This window comes from Lampetra planeri, chromosome 19 (assembly GCF_965212315.1).
Source record: "Lampetra planeri chromosome 19, kcLamPlan1.2.h2, whole genome shotgun sequence".
NCBI lineage: Eukaryota > Metazoa > Chordata > Hyperoartia > Petromyzontiformes > Petromyzontidae > Lampetra > Lampetra planeri.
Window position 1 is genome coordinate 9,089,473 of NC_136125.1, and position 18,671 is coordinate 9,108,143.

Sequence of the window (18,671 nt, forward strand, 5' to 3'; positions counted from 1 at the left end):
ATGTGATTTGATGCAAATTGTTGAGTCTCAGACTTGACACTGAACATTTTTCATAATGTGCTAAAGTAGGAAGGACTACTTTCATCTCCACCACACGTATCACATATTATGACATATTATGGCATATTATGGTATTCACAGGGCCGGATTAACCCATACACCTACTATAATCACTCAGGAATCTCTGCCCTTAACGCTCGTGACGTCACTCCACAACGAACAGCCCCCCTAATTAATAATCATGAGCAGGTGACGTCACTCCACATGGAACACCCCCCCCCCCATTCATAATAATTAGCCGAGGCGCCTCCTCCCCCCTCCTAGGCGTCAACTTACAACCCTCCCTACAAAGGCAGAAACCCTCACGCCACGCAATGTGTGTCACATCAATGATATGGCATCCAGTCAATCCTGTACTTGTAATAACGTCTATTAAATAATAGCAGGGTATTCAGCTACTCCTCTTTCATACCTATGACATACTATGGGACGGAGTTGTAGCACATGTGCATATGCAGGGATGACGAAGTTGACCTTTGCCTTTTAGAGAAAGGGCAGAGGAACATCTGTGTGACAGTTCAGGTGGTCATAACAGAGATAACGCATGTACAATTCAATGGGGAATAGCTGGACTACCATACCCAGAGAACACCCACTCCATCATTCCATGAAGAATAAAAACCTTAAACCACAACTTCACATCGTTTTGCAGCTGTCATTGCCAAAACGATTGCCGATTGCATTTCAATTCACTAATACGCACAACATCATTTATTGCGGTATAATTTAGTCATTTTTTGGTGTAACTTATTTATTTCTCCTGCCATTATTTACTTTTGCAATTCATATATTTTTGCTATTATTTTCCCCCTCCCCCCCCCCCCCTTTTGTTTTCCCCGCATCCCTTCCGCTGTGCGTACACGCGCCCGTGCTGCATGCGCACCACGCGACGGCCTGCGCGTGTGTGCGTGCGCGCGCGCGCGCGCGAGTCGTGTGTGTGTGTGGGCGCGTACGTGGGGCTGTGTGTGCGCGTGTCCCCGTGTGTTCAGCGAGGGTTGCCGCCGAGAGAACACCATGAAGAACGTGGGCTGCCGCAAGTACGCCTTCAACTGCCTGCAGCTCGTCACCTTCCCCAGACATTACCGCCCGCCCGATGGCACCTTCGGCAAGGTGGACACCTGAAGCCAGTCCGGGCGGCGTGGGTGCACAAACACTGGCGTTCGCATGCATGCATGCGTTGCACGGGCTGGGCATTGGGAAATATTGAGCGGGTTGGATATCAAGGGAAGTCGAACTATCGTAGATCAATATGAAATACAAGTCTAAATTTTACATTGCCACAGTTCCCCCCGCCTCTCTTTCTGTAAGGGGTCCATCAGCGAACATGTTAGATGATATGTTTCAATCGTAAAGTCGTGTTAAGGATGGTAATGTGATTAAAGGTATTTTATTTAGACAGGAAAGCCTTATTGAGTTTCACGACTCTTATCAGCAGGGTTCTGCCTTGGCATGTTTGTGTCCCAATTCCAATGTAAGGAGTGTTTTGCGTGTCGGAGGAGATTGAAGTGGCTGCAGAAAACTCGCCATACAAGGGCAGCATCACACTCCAAGGTCATCACTGACAGGTCCACAATCTCACGTGTCGGGCTGCTATCTCCTTGCCACCTTCAAATTTCAAGTAAAAGTTTTGTTTGTTTAAGTAGGTTAGAACTAACTATAGCAGAACTTCGGTCGCATTTTCAAGAATAGCCCGGGTCACCAAATTGACAAAGGTGAAACGAACAACAAAGTATAGCAATGAAGTAAAGAAATGGGAACAAAAACACTATCATATGAGGAATTAAACATTGCACAAACCTTACATCAACGTTAAATCAAAGCTAAATATAAAATTGCCTGCAGTGCCAATCAACTCGGGCAGATTACCTCCAGATCATAGCGCAGTTGCCAAAACTTAGCTGCAGAAACATATAGGTTGACTACAGTACTAATATTTAAACAGACAAGGCTATATATCCAAAGCAGCTGCAAGTGGAGTTATAAAGAATCGAGAGTTTATCATCAAGTTGTGATTCAGATGGGAGAGATAACGAGGACATTTGAAGCGACCTTGCCTCCTAGTGGGGCTGGGTGTTTCTCAAATGCGCATGATCCAGTAACCCATACCTGCAAAGTGCTGACATCACAGCCGTATCCCACCACTCCCATGGCATTTGTGAAGTCTTCTTAGCATTTCATTCTACAGCATTTACAAGGCAGCCCACAGAGGTTTTAAATGCAATCGTTCCACTTGCGTTCTTAGGGTCTCTGGTAGGCTTGTAAAAATTCACATCCACAATTCTATTCTCACAAATCAAGGTGCTGATACTATTCAAGAATCCATGTTTATTTTCCCCTTATGATTGATGTATAATTTATAGTGGATGTAGGGTTTCCATGAATCAATCGCATAAAAGAGTTTCTCCAAATCTAGGTCTGGCGACCCCTCCGCTTTGCAATGATCAACTATCAGGTACGTGCAACATGTAGAGGCATAATTTGCATATGAATGGAAAAGATCAGAACTCAAACTGGAGGTCACGAGGACTGCAGTTAGAGAAACACTGGCGTAAACAAAATATATACATGAATTGGAAATTATCAATTTTCAGACGCACAAATTGATGCGTGTATTGGGAGCTCAAGAATTGATTGTCATCGATTAATTTTCCTTCGCAAGCCACGAATAATGCCACTACTGTGTAGGGCTTCATGGTTGTGCTGTATCGCTTTGTGATGTTTATTTCGGGTTGATGCCCAACGTTTTATTCCACATATTGGGAGCTACTGCAGGAACTGAACGGAGCCACTCACTTTCTCCCTCGACTATATCGAGTTTCAGGCTGGCTCATTTCAGTGCGTGAAGCAGCTACCGTCACGTGGAGCAAAACGTCACACGTCATGCTGGAGGGACACCCACAAACACATCCAGGGAGCTACGGTGATTCTCATTTTCTGTGAACACCGACCAAGTCCCATGTATCAGCTACTAGCGGGAAGTACCCGGCGTTTCCCCGGGAGAAAAATATGTAGCGCCCTCCCGTGGCGGGGTCATTTATCACACCATACGTGGTTGTTAATACTTGTGCCGTTTGTATTGTGGCTGTTGTGATTTAAAATTTGAGTTCGACTTCTCTACCCCCCCCCCCACATTCCTGAAAGAACACGCACTGTGAACACACTAATGGTACCACTTAATGTCACATTGGGCTCTTGCCACGGGTAGTTCTATTTTAAATGGCATTCAATTCCTCCGTTAGCTCGACATTAACAACACGGATTTTATATATAGTGAAATGTCACCGATTCGCACTTAAATTACGGTTATGTTTTTTATCATTACGGTATGCATTATTGCATGGTTTTCGTTACATTAAAATAGACAACCTGGAAACTGATCTGAGACGTAAATTATGTCAGCAGATTACATTTTATCTTGATTTTATGAGCCGCAGTATGTTCTTACAGCACTTAAGTAGATTATGATGTTATTATGTAAATCACGTCAGTGATGCATATTCACAGTTTAGATAATACCACGAGACATTGGTAGGCTGAAGGTGTTGGCGTTTAACATAAACACCAATTATATCTACATGTATGCCTACCTGCATGCATGCAAATGATTTGTACATTGCTTAGACAATAAATATTAATCTACAGCGGCCTCCGTGAATTTTGTGCGAATGGGTGGGTTTTCACTATACGGCTGCCAACAGCAACAATCTACCAGTATTTTTCACTGTTAGTAAAACAAAAATGTGGAATTATGATTAGTTTCGACACTGAAGTTCACGTTTGTGAGTGCTTGTAACTGCAGTAAGGGCATATTTATTTCAGAGATGGATAATAAAACGCACGTTCAGTGAAACTGAGCCCTGTAATCGTTTTTTTCCCTCATCAGCCTTATAAACCGTGTAGCTTTTATAAACCATATAATTAACATGAAGGTTATAAATGAAAAGTGTACTTACTCATTACTGTAGAGTTGTAGTCTGTGGCTGTGTTTTCAGGTCCATGTGGTGAAATATTTACTTCTGAGTCGCTCAATTGAGGCAATGTCAAACGGGCAATGAATGGTTGGATCTGATTTGTGTGTGCACGTGTCTTAGCATTAGTTCATATATCATTGTGTAAAATGAACGTGGTATTTAAGTATTTATTAGCAAACAGGGTTCTGTAGACTGTCCATATTCACGTAGAAAAAGAGAAGATATATATTTTAAAACAATGCAACAACTGTCGTGTTTTTGAAGTCATTGCATCGTCGCTTTCTTGTGTTTTCATTTGCCAAGTGGACCATCGCAGGAAGATCATGTGCGCTTTGACTTAATGTCCACTGCCCTGCACTGATAAACTGCTGTATGCCACACCCTTGTTCGTTTCACGGTTAATGTGTAACCAATAGTTCAACATATGCGAGTTAATGTCAGACACGTGTTTTTTTATTATATTGTAGAGTTTCATTTCACTTTGTGTGGCCTTTATGTACCTCCTTGACAACTCTGTAAACAATGCAAATATGATCAACAACAAAAATAACCCTGTAAGATATGTAGATTTAGCATTTCTCTTTGAATGCTTGAAGACCATATTATGAATCAGAACTTTACTGAACCAAGAATGAAAGTGACCATTTTAATTTATCTGCGAATGCTACACAGGCACACGTACCCATGCATGTATGCCTAAAATATTTCAGGGTGCAGATGTGAGTTGAGCACTCTGTGCACTTTACAGAAACATAACGCAGGTAGAGGGTTAAGTGTGCCGATAACACTGTTGTCAGATCTCGGAGTCTTTGGGATAAATCATCCCTCACCTGAGATCAACACCACGTGAATCTAACACAGGGTATGTGGGCCAGATGAGGTATAATATTACATTTTTGAGATTCAAAGGCTTCCTTTTGAGGGACCTCTTAACAATGTTTATTTTGTCATTTAACATCTGTTGTTTTAAGCTAAAATATGTTTTTATTTTATTAGGTAAGGCCCACTGAGCTACATAGCTTTTTTTCAGCAGTGACCTGGCCACAAATGATAGCTAAAAAAAGTGGCTTTTGTGGAAATGTATAGCAGCCAGTCCTCTCAACTGATGTTTCTAAATGTGGAGGGAAAAGAACGGAGGACTTGGAGAAAAATCCACGCAGAGACTCCAAATATGCAGGCGTCAGTTGTTGGGATCGAACCTACTGCCTCCTGTATACCAGGCGAAGTAGTTGGCATCTCACCACCGATGCTACAGCATCATTCATTGTTGTACTGTTGAAGATTATTCTATAGCCTGGCTCTGCACTCAGATTTTGTTAAAGCTAATAAGCTACCTTTCTGCATTTGTGAGCACACATTCCTTATTGTGAGATTTAGTACCACCATTCCCCTCTTTACATGACAATTTCCAGACAAAACGTGTCGATCTGAAGGCACGCGTCTTAACACAATGCAATACGTTACTTCTGCTTTGCATTTGTTTACATTTGATTGATTTTAAAAAGATGTGTTATTGACATAAAAATAATGTGATGTTTATTTGTTTGATGGGGTTTGTTTTAATGTGCACCCAGCAACACGAGGATTAATCTTGCTGATGAATATGTTTTAATGCTCGCAGGTCACTTTCCTGCTTAGTTGAAGGCAGCTGGTGGTCACTCGGTTTAGCTTGCATGTCTATAATTGCACTTGCTGAAATGTCATTTGTGCTTGGTGTGCAAATGCCTCTGTAGTATGTTACCAAACAGCCCGAAAATTAGATGTGATGCCATCGAACGTCGATTGAAATAAAGTTCTGCCTCTTGTGCCCTGAATGGTTTAAGTGTGGACTGTGTTTGTGAGAAAAGTGACCCCAACATTGAATCCGTTTTTAAAATCCCATCGTCGGTTAATTTTCCAGGTGTTTTCTCAGCGGGGGACGAAAAGCCCTCCTGTACTTTTGAATACATTCCAAGTATGATATCGACCATCTTTTGTCCATCCCCTTCTAGACTGAGGTCTCCCACACACCGTTTTGGGCGTACAGGTTGGTGAAGGGAGGCACCCAAGGACCGGATTAGATTCGCCACTCATGTTAGTTGTGGCTGGAAATCAAACCTCGGGTCGTCAGGTTCGTCGTGCCGTGGCTTTGAGCCACACTGCCGCTGCCAATGATGCACCCAGAATGACACTTTTGGTAAACAAATATACATGTACTGTATACAGTTTATAATTCTGAAAATTGTAAATAATTTCACTCAATAAGTCGGGGTAACGTCACCACACGTTTTTCATTAACAATCCACTGCTTGATAAAGCTCCCCCCCCCCCCAAATCCACCATCCCTCACGGCCCTGCAAAGCAACAATCCACCCAGCACCTACAGCATTCACAAAAAAACAACTAATTATGGGAAATTAAAGTGCTCGATTGAATAAATAATGCATACAAACGGTGTCATGAAGTCACACCCTGCAGTTGACATGGACATGTTGGTGTAACTCAAATTACATGGTGAAATGTTTCTAAACGTGCATTTTAACTTGCAATAACCTAACCTATGGCCAACATTAAACTTGGTATAAAACAGGTTTTATTTAAAGATTGTTTCCCATCTGTAAGGAGATAGAGAGAGGGGGGCTAAAGCAAAATGTGGGGAGGTCAGGATGAGACTTGGTATAAAAGAGAGGTTTTCTTTAAAGATTGTTTCCCATCTGTAAGGATATAGGTAGAGAGAGAGAGAGGAGAGGGAAAGCAAAATGTGGGGAGGTCAGGAAGAGATGGGACAAGGCGACAAGGTTTGTGTGGTGGGATTTGGGCAAGGCACCAACATGGCTGTGACCAGTACAAACTGGTCGTGGAATTAAAAGGACAAGCAGGCAAACACTCCACAGGCACACCCCACAACCCTCGCTGGCATCTGCCATCTGTCCCAATTGCATAGAACAACCCCACGGACCATTGTGCATCAGTCTCGCACGTAAGCTGCCCTCCTAACATCATTATTACCGTCAGACATTGTCTATCCACTGCTCGATGAAGGCATTCTCCAATGCTTCCCAACTTGAGTGGGCACATGTCAATAGAAACAATGATGGTGATGGTGATCACGTTGATGCACCACTTCATTTAAACAACAATACAAATTGCAAACGTGGTCCATTTTTGCCCCCTTCACGACTCTTGCTTTTAAAAATTCTTACCCAAAATAAACAGAAATCGGGTAAAATGAATTATTTGCAATCCCCCACCAAGTAACATTCTCATTATGCAGGGAGTGTGCATTAAAAAACAAAGCATGCAAACGTGGAGGTTATTTTTTACGTTTCATTTACTTTAACATTGTAAGGGAAACAACGTGAGGAATATTGTGGGAATAACTGGAAGGCATCGTCTTGAAGTGGACTGAAAATGTTTGTACCGACATTGTGGGGGGGACATTGTGATGATACAGCAGCTTGCTTGCCACGACTGGGTGGTATGAGGCAAGAGTAATGGGGCAGTGATGAGGGGGAACATTTAATGTATTGGTTAGTGAACGTTTTGAGGGGGGCATTGTGAGGGAGCAAAATAAGCAGATTGAGGGAGCATTTTAAGGGGACCGAGGGAACGTTGTGATGAAACAGTGAGGGAATATTGTGAAGTGGACAGTGAGAGTATATATATATATTTAAGAAGGTAAGGGAACTAAGAGATTATAAGAGGGCATCGTTGAGGGCACATTACGACGGGATACCGAGGAAGCGAAATGGACATCTGAGTGAACAGTAAAAAGGGAACGTTGTGGAATGAATCTTGAGGGAAAATCCGTGAACAGCAGTGAGGGAGGAACATTTTTTAATTAAATTGACGAGGAAAAGTATGAGGGAAACATCGTGCGGGAACTGTAACGTTAACGAGTGAGGGAACACTATAAAGTAACATTTAGGGTGCAATGTAAAGAGTGCACTGTGAAGGCTCATTGTAAGTCGACATTGTGAGGGGCACATTGCATTGTTTCTGCGCGAGAAAGCGGTTGTGGTTGAGATTTTTAAGTTCCTTTGTTCTTTTGAAATTTGCGCCAAAATCACCATGACGTCACGTCCTACCAACACGTAGCTCGTTTTAAAAGATAATATTTATTTTCAGCCCCGTGTCCATCAAATTAATTGGGAAAGGTGGAGAGAAGGTGAAGCTATGTTGTTGAAAAAAAATTGTGGTATAGTTAATTGTCCTGTAAATAAATAACGTCTGTTTTTATCACGTCATGGTCGCGAGTAAGGCGGTCCGGATTTGACGTTCCTCAAAAAAATAATCCCGTCGAACATATCCGTATTTTAACAATTTATCTCGTCGCAAATCCCATTATTACGCGCGCATATTAACTTATTCCTTTTAAGAGAAGATAATATTTATAAATAGCGCACACATTGACGCAAATCACATATATTTTAGGGTCGCCCTGCGCGGAGGGATATGAACGTGCGGAGGGTGAGGTCCAGTGGGGGGTTGTCCCTTGGGCCAGTCCCCACTCGACGGAGCTGAGGGCTCGTTCGGTTTTATTTTTTATTCCTTTTATTGTTGATTTAAAACCATTAAAATGGGCTACTTCTAAGTTTACAATAAGTCCCTCGGTCGGTACAGATCCTCGTCTGTGCGGAGAGGTAAGTGCCGGGCATGACATCGTCGTATTTCGGTCGTCGTTAATGTTTATTTTTAAACGTTTTACAGTATTACATTTCTATCGGTGTAACTAACTCACAAAGTGGTGTTCGACTAACTGGCTAGCTTAACTACCGTGCTTATTTTAACATTCGTGCAGTAATTTGTCGAAGAGTGTTGTGTTGATGCCTCTGGGCTGGTGATGTATGCACAATAGGGGTAGTGAAATGAAGATAAAACATCGCAACGTTTATAATTCACCTAATGTACAATATTGTTACTTGTATAGAGTATTACCAACACCGAGGCAAACTATACAAGCACACTTTACCGAATACAAATCTACAGTTACATTACTATAGCATGTAGAACATGGCATACACAATAGGGGACAAGCGACTGTGTGGTTATAGTTTATTTTAATTAACGTCTGTATATTGTTAACATATGTATGATAGGGGGGCAGATATAATCTATTTATATGTTTTCCTGTGTCATAACAATTGTTTCTTTATAACCATTATACACACAAAGATAAACCATACAGGCACACGTTACTGTGTTAGTAGCAGTATTGCATAACATTATAATAATTTGTAAAACCTTGGATTGCGAGCATAATTCGATCCTGGAAACGTTTGTAATCTAAAGCACTCGTATATCAAAGCACTCGTATATCAGTTGTGATAACGTGACGCTCGACAGACAAAGCATATGCACGTACTACTCGTATTGCAAGACCTTGCTCGTTTATCAAATTAATATTTATTTAAATTTTTTGCTCGTCTTGCAAAACACTCGCAGACCAAGTTACTGTAATTTGTAAAATGTACACTGGGGGGGCATGTGACATTGTGTTTATAAAAAACAAACATTTGGTATTTATAAATCGTTAAAGGCGTTCAATGTAGGACACAAACAGGCGTTGCTATGTGGTGGTGTGGTGTGGGTGGGGGGGCCATCCATCTGGTCGTGGGCTATAACATCAGTGGCGAAGTGATACCATCGATCTTGTCCTGGGCTAGAACATCAGTGGCGAAGTGATACCATCCGTCTGGTCGTGGGCTATAACATCAGTGGCGAAGTGATACCATCGATCTTGTCCTGGGCTAGAACATCAGTGGCGAAGTGATGCCATCGATCTGGTCCTGGGCTATAACATCAGTGGCGAAGTGATACCATCGATCTGGTCCTGGGCTATAACATCAGTGGCGAAGTGATACCATCGATCTGGTCCTGGGCTATAACATCAGTGGCGAAGTGATACCATCGATCTGGTCCTGGGCTATAACATCAGTGGCGAAGTGATACCATCGATCTGGTCGTGGGCTATAACATCAGTGGCGAAGTGATACCATCGATCTGGTCCTGGGCCATCATCATCCTCCCTTCACCAAACCCGCACGGAACAGCGTAGTGTGAAGTATAGACAAACTATCCCCCCTCATCCAGCAGTGGATTGACAAAGGCCGTACTTTGATGCAACGTGGATACCCGTGCGATCCTATCCCCAAATGCACAATGCGGGCCACTTACAGTAATGTTTAGACTAATGTGTGTATTGTAGTTGTTGACGTGGGATCTGTTAGACGATACTTCACCGCGCTGGTTAGCTCACGAACACATTGGACAGCACAAGAGTAAATTGTCTACCCTCTGATGACCACATAGTTGTTAAAGTACTGTATGTGCTTTTGTTCGTATCGTAAACGTTCTGCACAGTGTTTTGGCATGTTCAGTATCGTAGTGCATGAGTAACTACGACTGTTGTCCACACTTCGTATTATTGCAATGCTTGGCAAGTGACACTGAGGGTGGATGCGCGGCCTCTGCTGGTGGGTTTATTTTATTCCATTGCATCGGTACTAAAGGCACGATGACGTGAGACGAAAGTGTTCATTTTAGTGTGCGTACGCAAATATTTCGTAATTCTCCGCGTTACGAAGCGCCTGAAAAAGGGCGCACATTTGACGGGGAGTTGCGATTTGCCCCCTTACGTCTCTATACCCGTGAACCCCTGATCAGTGCCCTCACTACCTTATTATAGACCAAATTCAGAGCGTATTGGTCACCCTGTGCCTGTATCAATCTCAACGTTCATCCTACAAAGTTCCATCACAAGGGAGAAACACAAATAGACAATCACCACTACTACACTCACCATTTGTAAACTCACCACTACTACACTCACCACTAGTAATCACCGCTACTACACTCGCCATTTGTACACTCACCACTAGTAAACTCACCATGACATACATGTCAACCCCTTATCAGTGCCCTACCTTATTACAGACCAAATTCATACCGTATTGATCACCCCGTGCCTTATAAATATCACCTTTCATCCGACAAAGTCCCATCGCAAGGGAGAAACACAAACAAAGACAAAAAACATGTTTTTGTCCGTATTGGACCTGAAAACTCAATTTTCCTGTACAAGAACACGGATAACCCGTATGGGTTGATAGCGATGCGTCTCCCAGGAGTGACCTAAATGCGGTTTCCCCGGCTCGTTAATGCGTGACGCGAGGCGCTCTTTGCCACGGCTATTTTTACCAAGACAAACGTTTCGAGACTCACGTAGCAACGCCCCAGAACGATCGATGGAGCCAGTGGGGTTGGTGGGGGGGGGTTGAAGAGTTTGGTTCCAAGTTCAGGGACCAGAGTGGCCTGGTGGTATGACGCAAGCCGTGGTATGCAAAACGGGGTTAAACTCGGTCGCTTAGCCTGTGCCAATGTGTCTCACGTATTGCATATCACTGTGGAGGTGTACCGTAAAGCGTGTTTCACATCTGCGTGCCAAGGGTATAATAGATGGCAAAAGAAAAGTCACTATCCTTCCAGATTGTTTTTTTTGTATCCAATCCTCTTGGGTTTCAGTTGATAACATATTCAAGGGGCACCACTCACTTTTATTTTGTATAGGTAGGGGTTAAGGGTTAATGGGTTAGAGGTTCGGATTCATGGTTGGGGGTTAAGGTTTATGGTTAAGGGTTAGGGTTAAGGTGTGGGTTAGAGATGGTGGTACTTTAAACTGCCTTTTCAGGAGTTTCCTGCATTGAATATTCCCATCAATTCACGTTTGATGGGAGAAACCCCATATATACAAGTGGAAAACAATCACAAGCTTCACACAGATACTCCCATCCAAGGACAACACAACATCAAACGGCGATATCTACACATGCTATGCATATATATAAATACACAATTATGTTTATATGACATACTAACACTGCTGCATGGTATGTATATGTAATCTGTGAAATACGTATGCAGTCTAATCCACAGGCCTGTAATCTAGATCAGTGACAAAGGGTTGGTGGATCAGATTTTTTAAACTCCCAATCCCACCAATGCAACAAAAGTTGAGAATCGGTGAAGCTCTCCTGGGCTAGTAAATAGCAGAATACATATGTTGTGGTGGCATTATTGTTGGAAGTCTTGGTCTCTTCAAAATCATGTACAGTTTGGTCTATATCAAAGTGTATATTTCACATCAGGTTTTAAGTACCATATATTTTTATATACCCACTACACATCTAAAAAGGCATTAGCTAATGGATCCAGATGCACTTTGGACATTCAAACACGAAAAGGTAACGTTATCTGTACATTAATATACATGAGTATGGCATTGCCTAGTAACACTGAGTGCGCTATTTGTGTCCCTCGCAGGTAGCTTTGTCTGGTTGGAAGGAACGCCTGGATTGCAGTCGCCATGCCAGGGGTGCTGGGTGCACAGAGGCTGATGGAGCTTTTGGACGATGCCTTGGCCAAAGAGACCAAGGCAGGGCTCAATCGCCTCCTGCAGATTCCTTCCAACCAGGTTCGGTCTTGATGCCTTTCGATTTGTGCTGCACACCAAGACAAAGAGCATATTTCGGACAGAACCCTGTGCCCTGACGCAGCTTTAAATCAATGTTTCGTGTGTCGCTAGATTGCACGTGACAGGTGTTGCCGATCGATTTATAATGGAATGTAATTTAATTGTCAGCCGCTTATGGCTGTGGGCTCTGGAGCCTAAAAAAATTGTTGACAGATGTGGTCGTTCAGCCATGCACCCAAAGTTCCTCTTACGTGCTTAGTGCGTCATGGTGACTCTCTCACTTCACCATGTGGAACCAAAGTTGGGCTGGGAAACTTAGTGCATTTTTTTTGTCATTGCCTGTTTGTACGTTTGACTCACTCATTGCACAGTAACATTGTACACTTGTTATGAGTATCCGAGATTTCTAAAATAATACAACAGGTAAAAGTGTAGCTTAATTGAAATGAATAACTTTGTTTTAATGCGCAGTACAATAATTGTATTACATCACCTTCACAAAACACATAGTCCTTTTTAAAATTCACTGTTGAATGGGTCGTAATGAAGTGGGAGGCATTGATTGTTAACGGACCATGTCTTTTTGGCTGGTACAGGACGAGGCTATCTCTCCAGCACAGAGAGACGAGGTTGTGGGCTGGCTCGCACAGCTTAATGGAACTTTCCGCTTCTACCCCGAGACTCTGGCGCTGGCCGTCAGTACCCTCGACCGCTTCCTTTCCATCGTCAAGGTAAGCGAGCCAGTCCCAACACATGCTGATGATAAAAATGTGTGATTTTGTAAATTTGTTTAGAGTTGATTGACTTTAAACACAATTAAAATACAACTTTTCAGTGCAATAATAATTTCAGTGTATGTGTGCATTCATGATAAGAGTGTTATGTAAAGCACTAATTAAACTTTACTGTGTCTACAGGCGCGACCAAAGTACCTCCGCTGCATGGCTGTTTCGTGTTTCTTCCTGGCTGCCAAGCTCTCAGAGGAGCCAGAGGTAAGCTCACTAATCACCAGGCAACTGTACCTGTGCTTGTGTCATTGCAGATTTTTCCAGAGCCATTACTGTACACTCAAAACACCTTGGTGTAAACAATTCAGCTGAAAAAGGCCAATTTTTCCGGGTCACAAACTGGGGGAAAAGAAAACTGAACCGTGACTTCCTCATTCGCATTAAGCCTCAAAAATAGATCCCTGAACCACCTTGTAGTTTTGCACCGTTGAATGTTCCGAAACACAGCGTGGAGGATGAAAAATATACCGCCAATAGGAACAACTTTAAGAGGCTTAGCGCCGGTGGGTTGCATGTGGCGTTACAAGAGGCCCGGACGCGCATTGCAGGCGGTGCCGATGGTGAAGGACCTGGCTCACGAGAGCGAGTGCGGCTGCTCGCCGCGCGAGATCCTGCGCATGGAGATGCTGGTGCTGGACAAGCTGGGCTGGGACTTGCGGGTCGTCACCGCTCTCGACTTCCTGCACATTGTAAGATGTCGCCTGGTGATGCTGCCAAAACATGCCCGCTGTCTGAAGTGGACTCGACAGAGCTGCCTGGGCAGACACAGGGCCCTGGGGTATAGTCGTGTGTGGAGTGAAGAGGATGATAAACACGACTGAAGCAGTGAAACCAGCAACTTTCAAGCATGCATTCCAACACACCTACAACTACTGCCTGGGGAAATTTTAAAGATCACCGAAATTCCCCTAAATGCACACTAAGCTTGGTATACTGTATTCTTTAAATGACCAATGTTCATTTCTTGTTTATTCTGTGAAGTAAGTAACCTACAAATGGCTACGAATGTTTACTTTAGCAAAAAGATTACTCATTAAGTCAATACTAAAATTGATGAGTTAAACTGCTGAAGACTACAATCACTTCATGATAGTTTAAACAGCTCATTAAAATAGGGTTAATGTGCCCTAACTTGTTATCACGAGTGTTCATATTCCAGGCCACCTCACTTGTGTTCATTAACAGAAGCCCACCATGTTAACAATGCTCTCGTGCACTTTATTTCAGTTCCAAGCGCTGGTGTGTTGCGGGCGGGGACATTCGCTCTCGGCACACGAACTGAGTCGTTTGACGAACCTGCTGTGCCGCTGCCTGACACGCGGACACCTGCTGGCCACAGCTCGTCGGCCTGCCACTCTCGCTTTGGCTGTGCTCAGTCTGGAGTTGCAGCGCAGTGGATCGCCCGGCTGGTTGGCGATCACTGCTCAGATCCAACGTAAAGCCGAAGTGAGCCGTTCACCCAGCACCATTATTCCACAATCACTGTCACGCACACAAGTTGAAATCCAGCTCCCACTCCTGACCCATTACATTTGTGACTTAATGGCTGTAATGTGGCCCTGCACTACTTAAATACTTTGAGTTTAATGTACAAATCTTTTGTCAATTTGCTGCTAGATGAAGGCCTCCCCACATTGTTGAGGTTTTACTTGACCATACTAGTCAGTGTAGGTTGGTAAAAAGGAGGCCCAGGCCTGTCAGATATCACTACCAACTTATGTTGTGGCTGGGAATAAAACAGGGGTTGCCAGGTCAATAGCCGTTTCTCCACTCTGCTGTAATGAGTTTCGAAATTTAGGCCAGTTTTTCTGGACAGCGAGAACATCCGTAATGCCACTCTATGCTATTGATATTAAAATATATTGCTCTTGGTTTGCAGGTGAGGTTATAAACCCTGTTTTATATTCGCGCAGCTTCATCAGAAAGTTAGGAATTTTCATCTGAAAAAATAAATTTAAGTATCCCAATGTATTCCAAAGCTTTACCACGAAAAATTGTTCATGGCAAAATACTAACAGACCAATTTATTTTCTGGTAATGTTTCCCCCCTCCCCCACCTCATTTGACGTGATTGCAGATTGAAGTTCAGGATCTGGTGCTGTGTGGGGAGGAGGTGCACCGCTTTCTGTCCACACCGCCTTGCCCAAAGCAGCAGCAGCAGCAGAAGTGGTTGAGCGGGGAGAATGCCGTGTACGTGTTTGCGCCTCAGGCATGCAAGCCACGACCAAGCCTTTCCCACGTCAACAAGCCAGTGCCGTCACCGCGCAGCCCCCTCCTGTCCGACAGCTCTCCCCTGTCCTCCCCCGAGCCTGTGAAGGTCACAGTTATTGGGCATCCTTACCCCTCTAAGCCCATCCCTGTGCCGAACTGGAGGGCTGAGGAAACAGACGCCGACTACTGTGATTCCATTAAAAGCCTGTACGGGGAGGAAGGGGAGTGGGGTTCCCCATGCCCACCACTGCAGCCACCCATGTCTTTATGAAGGCATTGTGCATGTGTAGGGAGAAGTGTGCCAGAAACGAGTGAGAGAGTATGCCAACCGTGTGCGCGTTTATTTTTTGTTCAAGAGATTTGTTAGTTACCTGTGATAACATAATGAAGGGGCAAGGATACGTTTAACATTTAAGAGCCTTTACAGCTGCACAGCAACTCAAGTCCGTCCAAACGTTGTGCAAGCAGGTTTATGCTTCGTTTATATCGTTGACCACCAAAATTTCTTCATGATACAAGCTATTATTTATACTTTGAAAGTTCCTTAAGTTCATGTTACACTTAAAATTAAGAGAATGTTATTTTCATTTCATTTACAACAGTATTTAACATCATTAAGTTGACATGCATATGGAGGTTTAAAATTGGGGTCCGTTCTAGAACCTGAGCTCGTGTTGTATCCCTTGAGTATGCAGTTTTGAAATTAACATGTACCTTTTCCTCTTGCTGAATTTATTATTAGTTTAGGCTGCCACATTATTTAGAACTTTAGCTTGTGGAATAAACAAAGTGAAAATTAAGTTACGTTTCACTTCCAAGGCTGTTGGTGCTGTGAAAATTTTATCATTGTAACTATTGCCACTTAAAAATCAGTGGGTTAAAAAACTTTTCCAGCTTTTGCTGGAAAAGTGCGCACTTCTTCATTACTTATTGCTCTTCAGTCTGTTACTCAAAATGTAGTCTAATGTACTGTATGTTGATATTTTCTCTCTGGCGCTTAACAAGTGCAATGCACAAAAAAAATTCCTAAAACTTGAATAAAAAAAAAAGGTGTGTAAAGTATTTTTGTATGTTTTCCTGTTTTTGGATTTTGTTAGTGTTGATATAAATGTATTGCCACGTGAGCCTTTAACATGAGCTGAAATGTTGGTGTGCTTGGGCACAAAATACATTTCCTACGAAATATATGTTATGCATTTACATATTTTAAAATAATGTTAATTGCTTAACATTTGAAAGTGCTAAAATATGATATTCAAGTGAAAAAAGCAAGAACATTTGAAAACCACGATCTGGGTGCAGATGTGTCGTGTATGAACATAATGCAGTACTTAATCGTAAGTTGCTTAAACAACCACATTCACAGTTCTGCAATAGAGGGTTTAGATTTGACTTCTATTTAGTGGTGATCTGCTTATAATATTCTGTAAATGGCAGCTAAGCACACTTTATGACAGCGCTTTGATCATGTCAGATTTGTAAAGTATGCCCTTAAAGATTTAAGTTACTCTTACACTAGAAATGTATGCGACTTTGTATATGTGCTGTATATTTGTTGTATAATTTTACTTTATTTTATGTCGATGCTGTACTGTGCTTTACATGGCATGTCTGCAGAATAGGCAGTGTTGATGCCGCCTACTTTGCCAAGGTGCCAGTCTCCAAAAAAATAAATGTTGCTCAAGCATATGTTATCAACGTGTCTTTTATCCCAGAGTCGAGGATACTTTTGCCATTTTTTACCACGAATGTGGGGTCTGCACCTTCCTGTTGTTCACTCATTCTTATCCTTGACCACTCCACAGGCTTTAGAACTGCCTCTCGGTCTCTGCCCTGCTGCTTAATTGTCCATCACCTTTCCGATGTGGTTGTCCTCTTGCAACACTTCCTAGCCATCCGAGTCAACTTTCAGCTTGTCTTACATGGATACCACTCGTCTTAATCAGCACTTCATTTCGGACCTGTTCCAGTCTGTTACCTAATATCCATGTCATGTTTTCTGTGGTGCTCGGGACTTTAGAATCCAACAAACCAGTATGTCAATAGGGTTACGAGTCATTCATCTTATAAACTCCCATTCAAGTCAGAATCTTCCTGTGTCATTACTCCACAGGTTTGTCCATTTCAGCCATGCCTTTGGAGCCTTGCTTTGATATACAAGTCCAGTCCTCTTACCCGGTTGATACTTAAATGCATCCGTTTTTGGTAGAAGAGTTTCCCCCACCAACTTCACTTTTTGCTCTTCTCTCTTCCTTTATAAACCTAGGTCTCGTACTTGGTCTCTGTTCTATTTATCTTTCAAGCTCTTGCATTTCTTCGCTGCTTTTGCCACAATGTCATCGGCAAGCAATGCGCGTCACGATGCCTTTTTCGGTCTCCCCCAGCAGGGGGTCTCAGACAAAGCAGGAAAAGAAATGCCGAGGGTTCATGCACTCCTCCCACGGCAAAGTCCACTTTAGATGGAGGGGACTAGAATACACAAATATTGACCTTGCCTCTACGGGAGTGGAAATGTTACAGTATTTAAAAGCACTACAAACTGTGGGCCACATAATTTCAATGTGCTCTTGTACACCGTTCTTTAGTTAACCAACATTTATTTTTTGTGGATAATAGTCCACTTTTAAAATAACATTTACTTTGTATGTTTGTTTAATTTCTTTCGCGCCATACGTAGCTAGCCAACCGCACTAATCGGAGGTGCTGACCAAAGATCAAATATGCCAAGTGGCCGGCAACAAAGATCTATTGAAGGTTTGATAGAAAGATTTAAACACGTAGGCTTTCGCGACCAATATCCAGAGGTTTTTTTGGGTTAGATCGCGTAAATATGTGTCGTTAAAACCCGCCACCACCCGACACAGCCATCTAGTAAAGGTTGTCACGTAAAAACACGTTTACGTTACACGAATGCGTGTTGACGTGACAACCCTTACTAGTTGGCTGTGTTACTAGTCAGCTGTGTCGGGTGGTGGTGGGTTTTAACGACACACGCGATCCAACCCAAAAAAAACTATTATGGTTGATAGAAAGCGTTAATCTTAAATGTATCCATAAAAGTTGTTTTCGGTTTCATCACGTAAATATAAATGTGTCGTTTAACCTGCCAACACCCGACAGCAAATTCGTAAAGATTTATCACGTAAATAAAACGTGCCAATTTGTTACTACTTCAGTACACAGTCACTT

At 42.8% G+C, this 18,671-nt stretch overlaps 2 protein-coding genes across 4 annotated transcripts in view; both read left to right on the plus strand.

Annotated features, from left to right (window-relative positions):
• LOC144724067 (inositol polyphosphate-4-phosphatase type I A-like) overlaps positions 1 to 5,845 on the plus strand; it is a 53,998-nt gene extending 48,153 nt beyond the window's left edge. For both annotated transcript variants that reach the window (XM_078602919.1, XM_078602920.1), the window contains exon 25: positions 1,050 to 5,845. In XM_078602919.1, the coding sequence (XP_078459045.1) occupies positions 1,050 to 1,182 (133 nt within the window). In that variant the 3' untranslated portion in view covers positions 1,183 to 5,845. The remainder of the gene's footprint in view (positions 1 to 1,049) is intronic.
• A 2,644-nt stretch (positions 5,846 to 8,489) lies between these two features.
• Positions 8,490 to 17,169, plus strand: LOC144724068 (cyclin-I-like). Of its 2 annotated transcripts, XM_078602921.1 has the most exons (7): positions 8,490 to 8,653; positions 12,333 to 12,483; positions 13,080 to 13,214; positions 13,401 to 13,475; positions 13,820 to 13,960; positions 14,499 to 14,717; positions 15,349 to 17,169. In XM_078602921.1, exons 2-7 carry the CDS (start codon positions 12,376 to 12,378, stop codon positions 15,751 to 15,753), a joined length of 1,083 nt encoding a protein of 360 aa, XP_078459047.1. In that variant the 5' UTR covers positions 8,490 to 8,653; positions 12,333 to 12,375; the 3' UTR covers positions 15,754 to 17,169. The 2 variants fall into 2 exon arrangements, with proteins under 2 accessions (XP_078459047.1, XP_078459048.1); XM_078602922.1 differs by lacking the exon at positions 13,820 to 13,960 and having other exon boundaries at positions 8,515 to 8,653.
• The last annotated feature ends 1,502 nt before the right edge of the window (positions 17,170 to 18,671 follow it).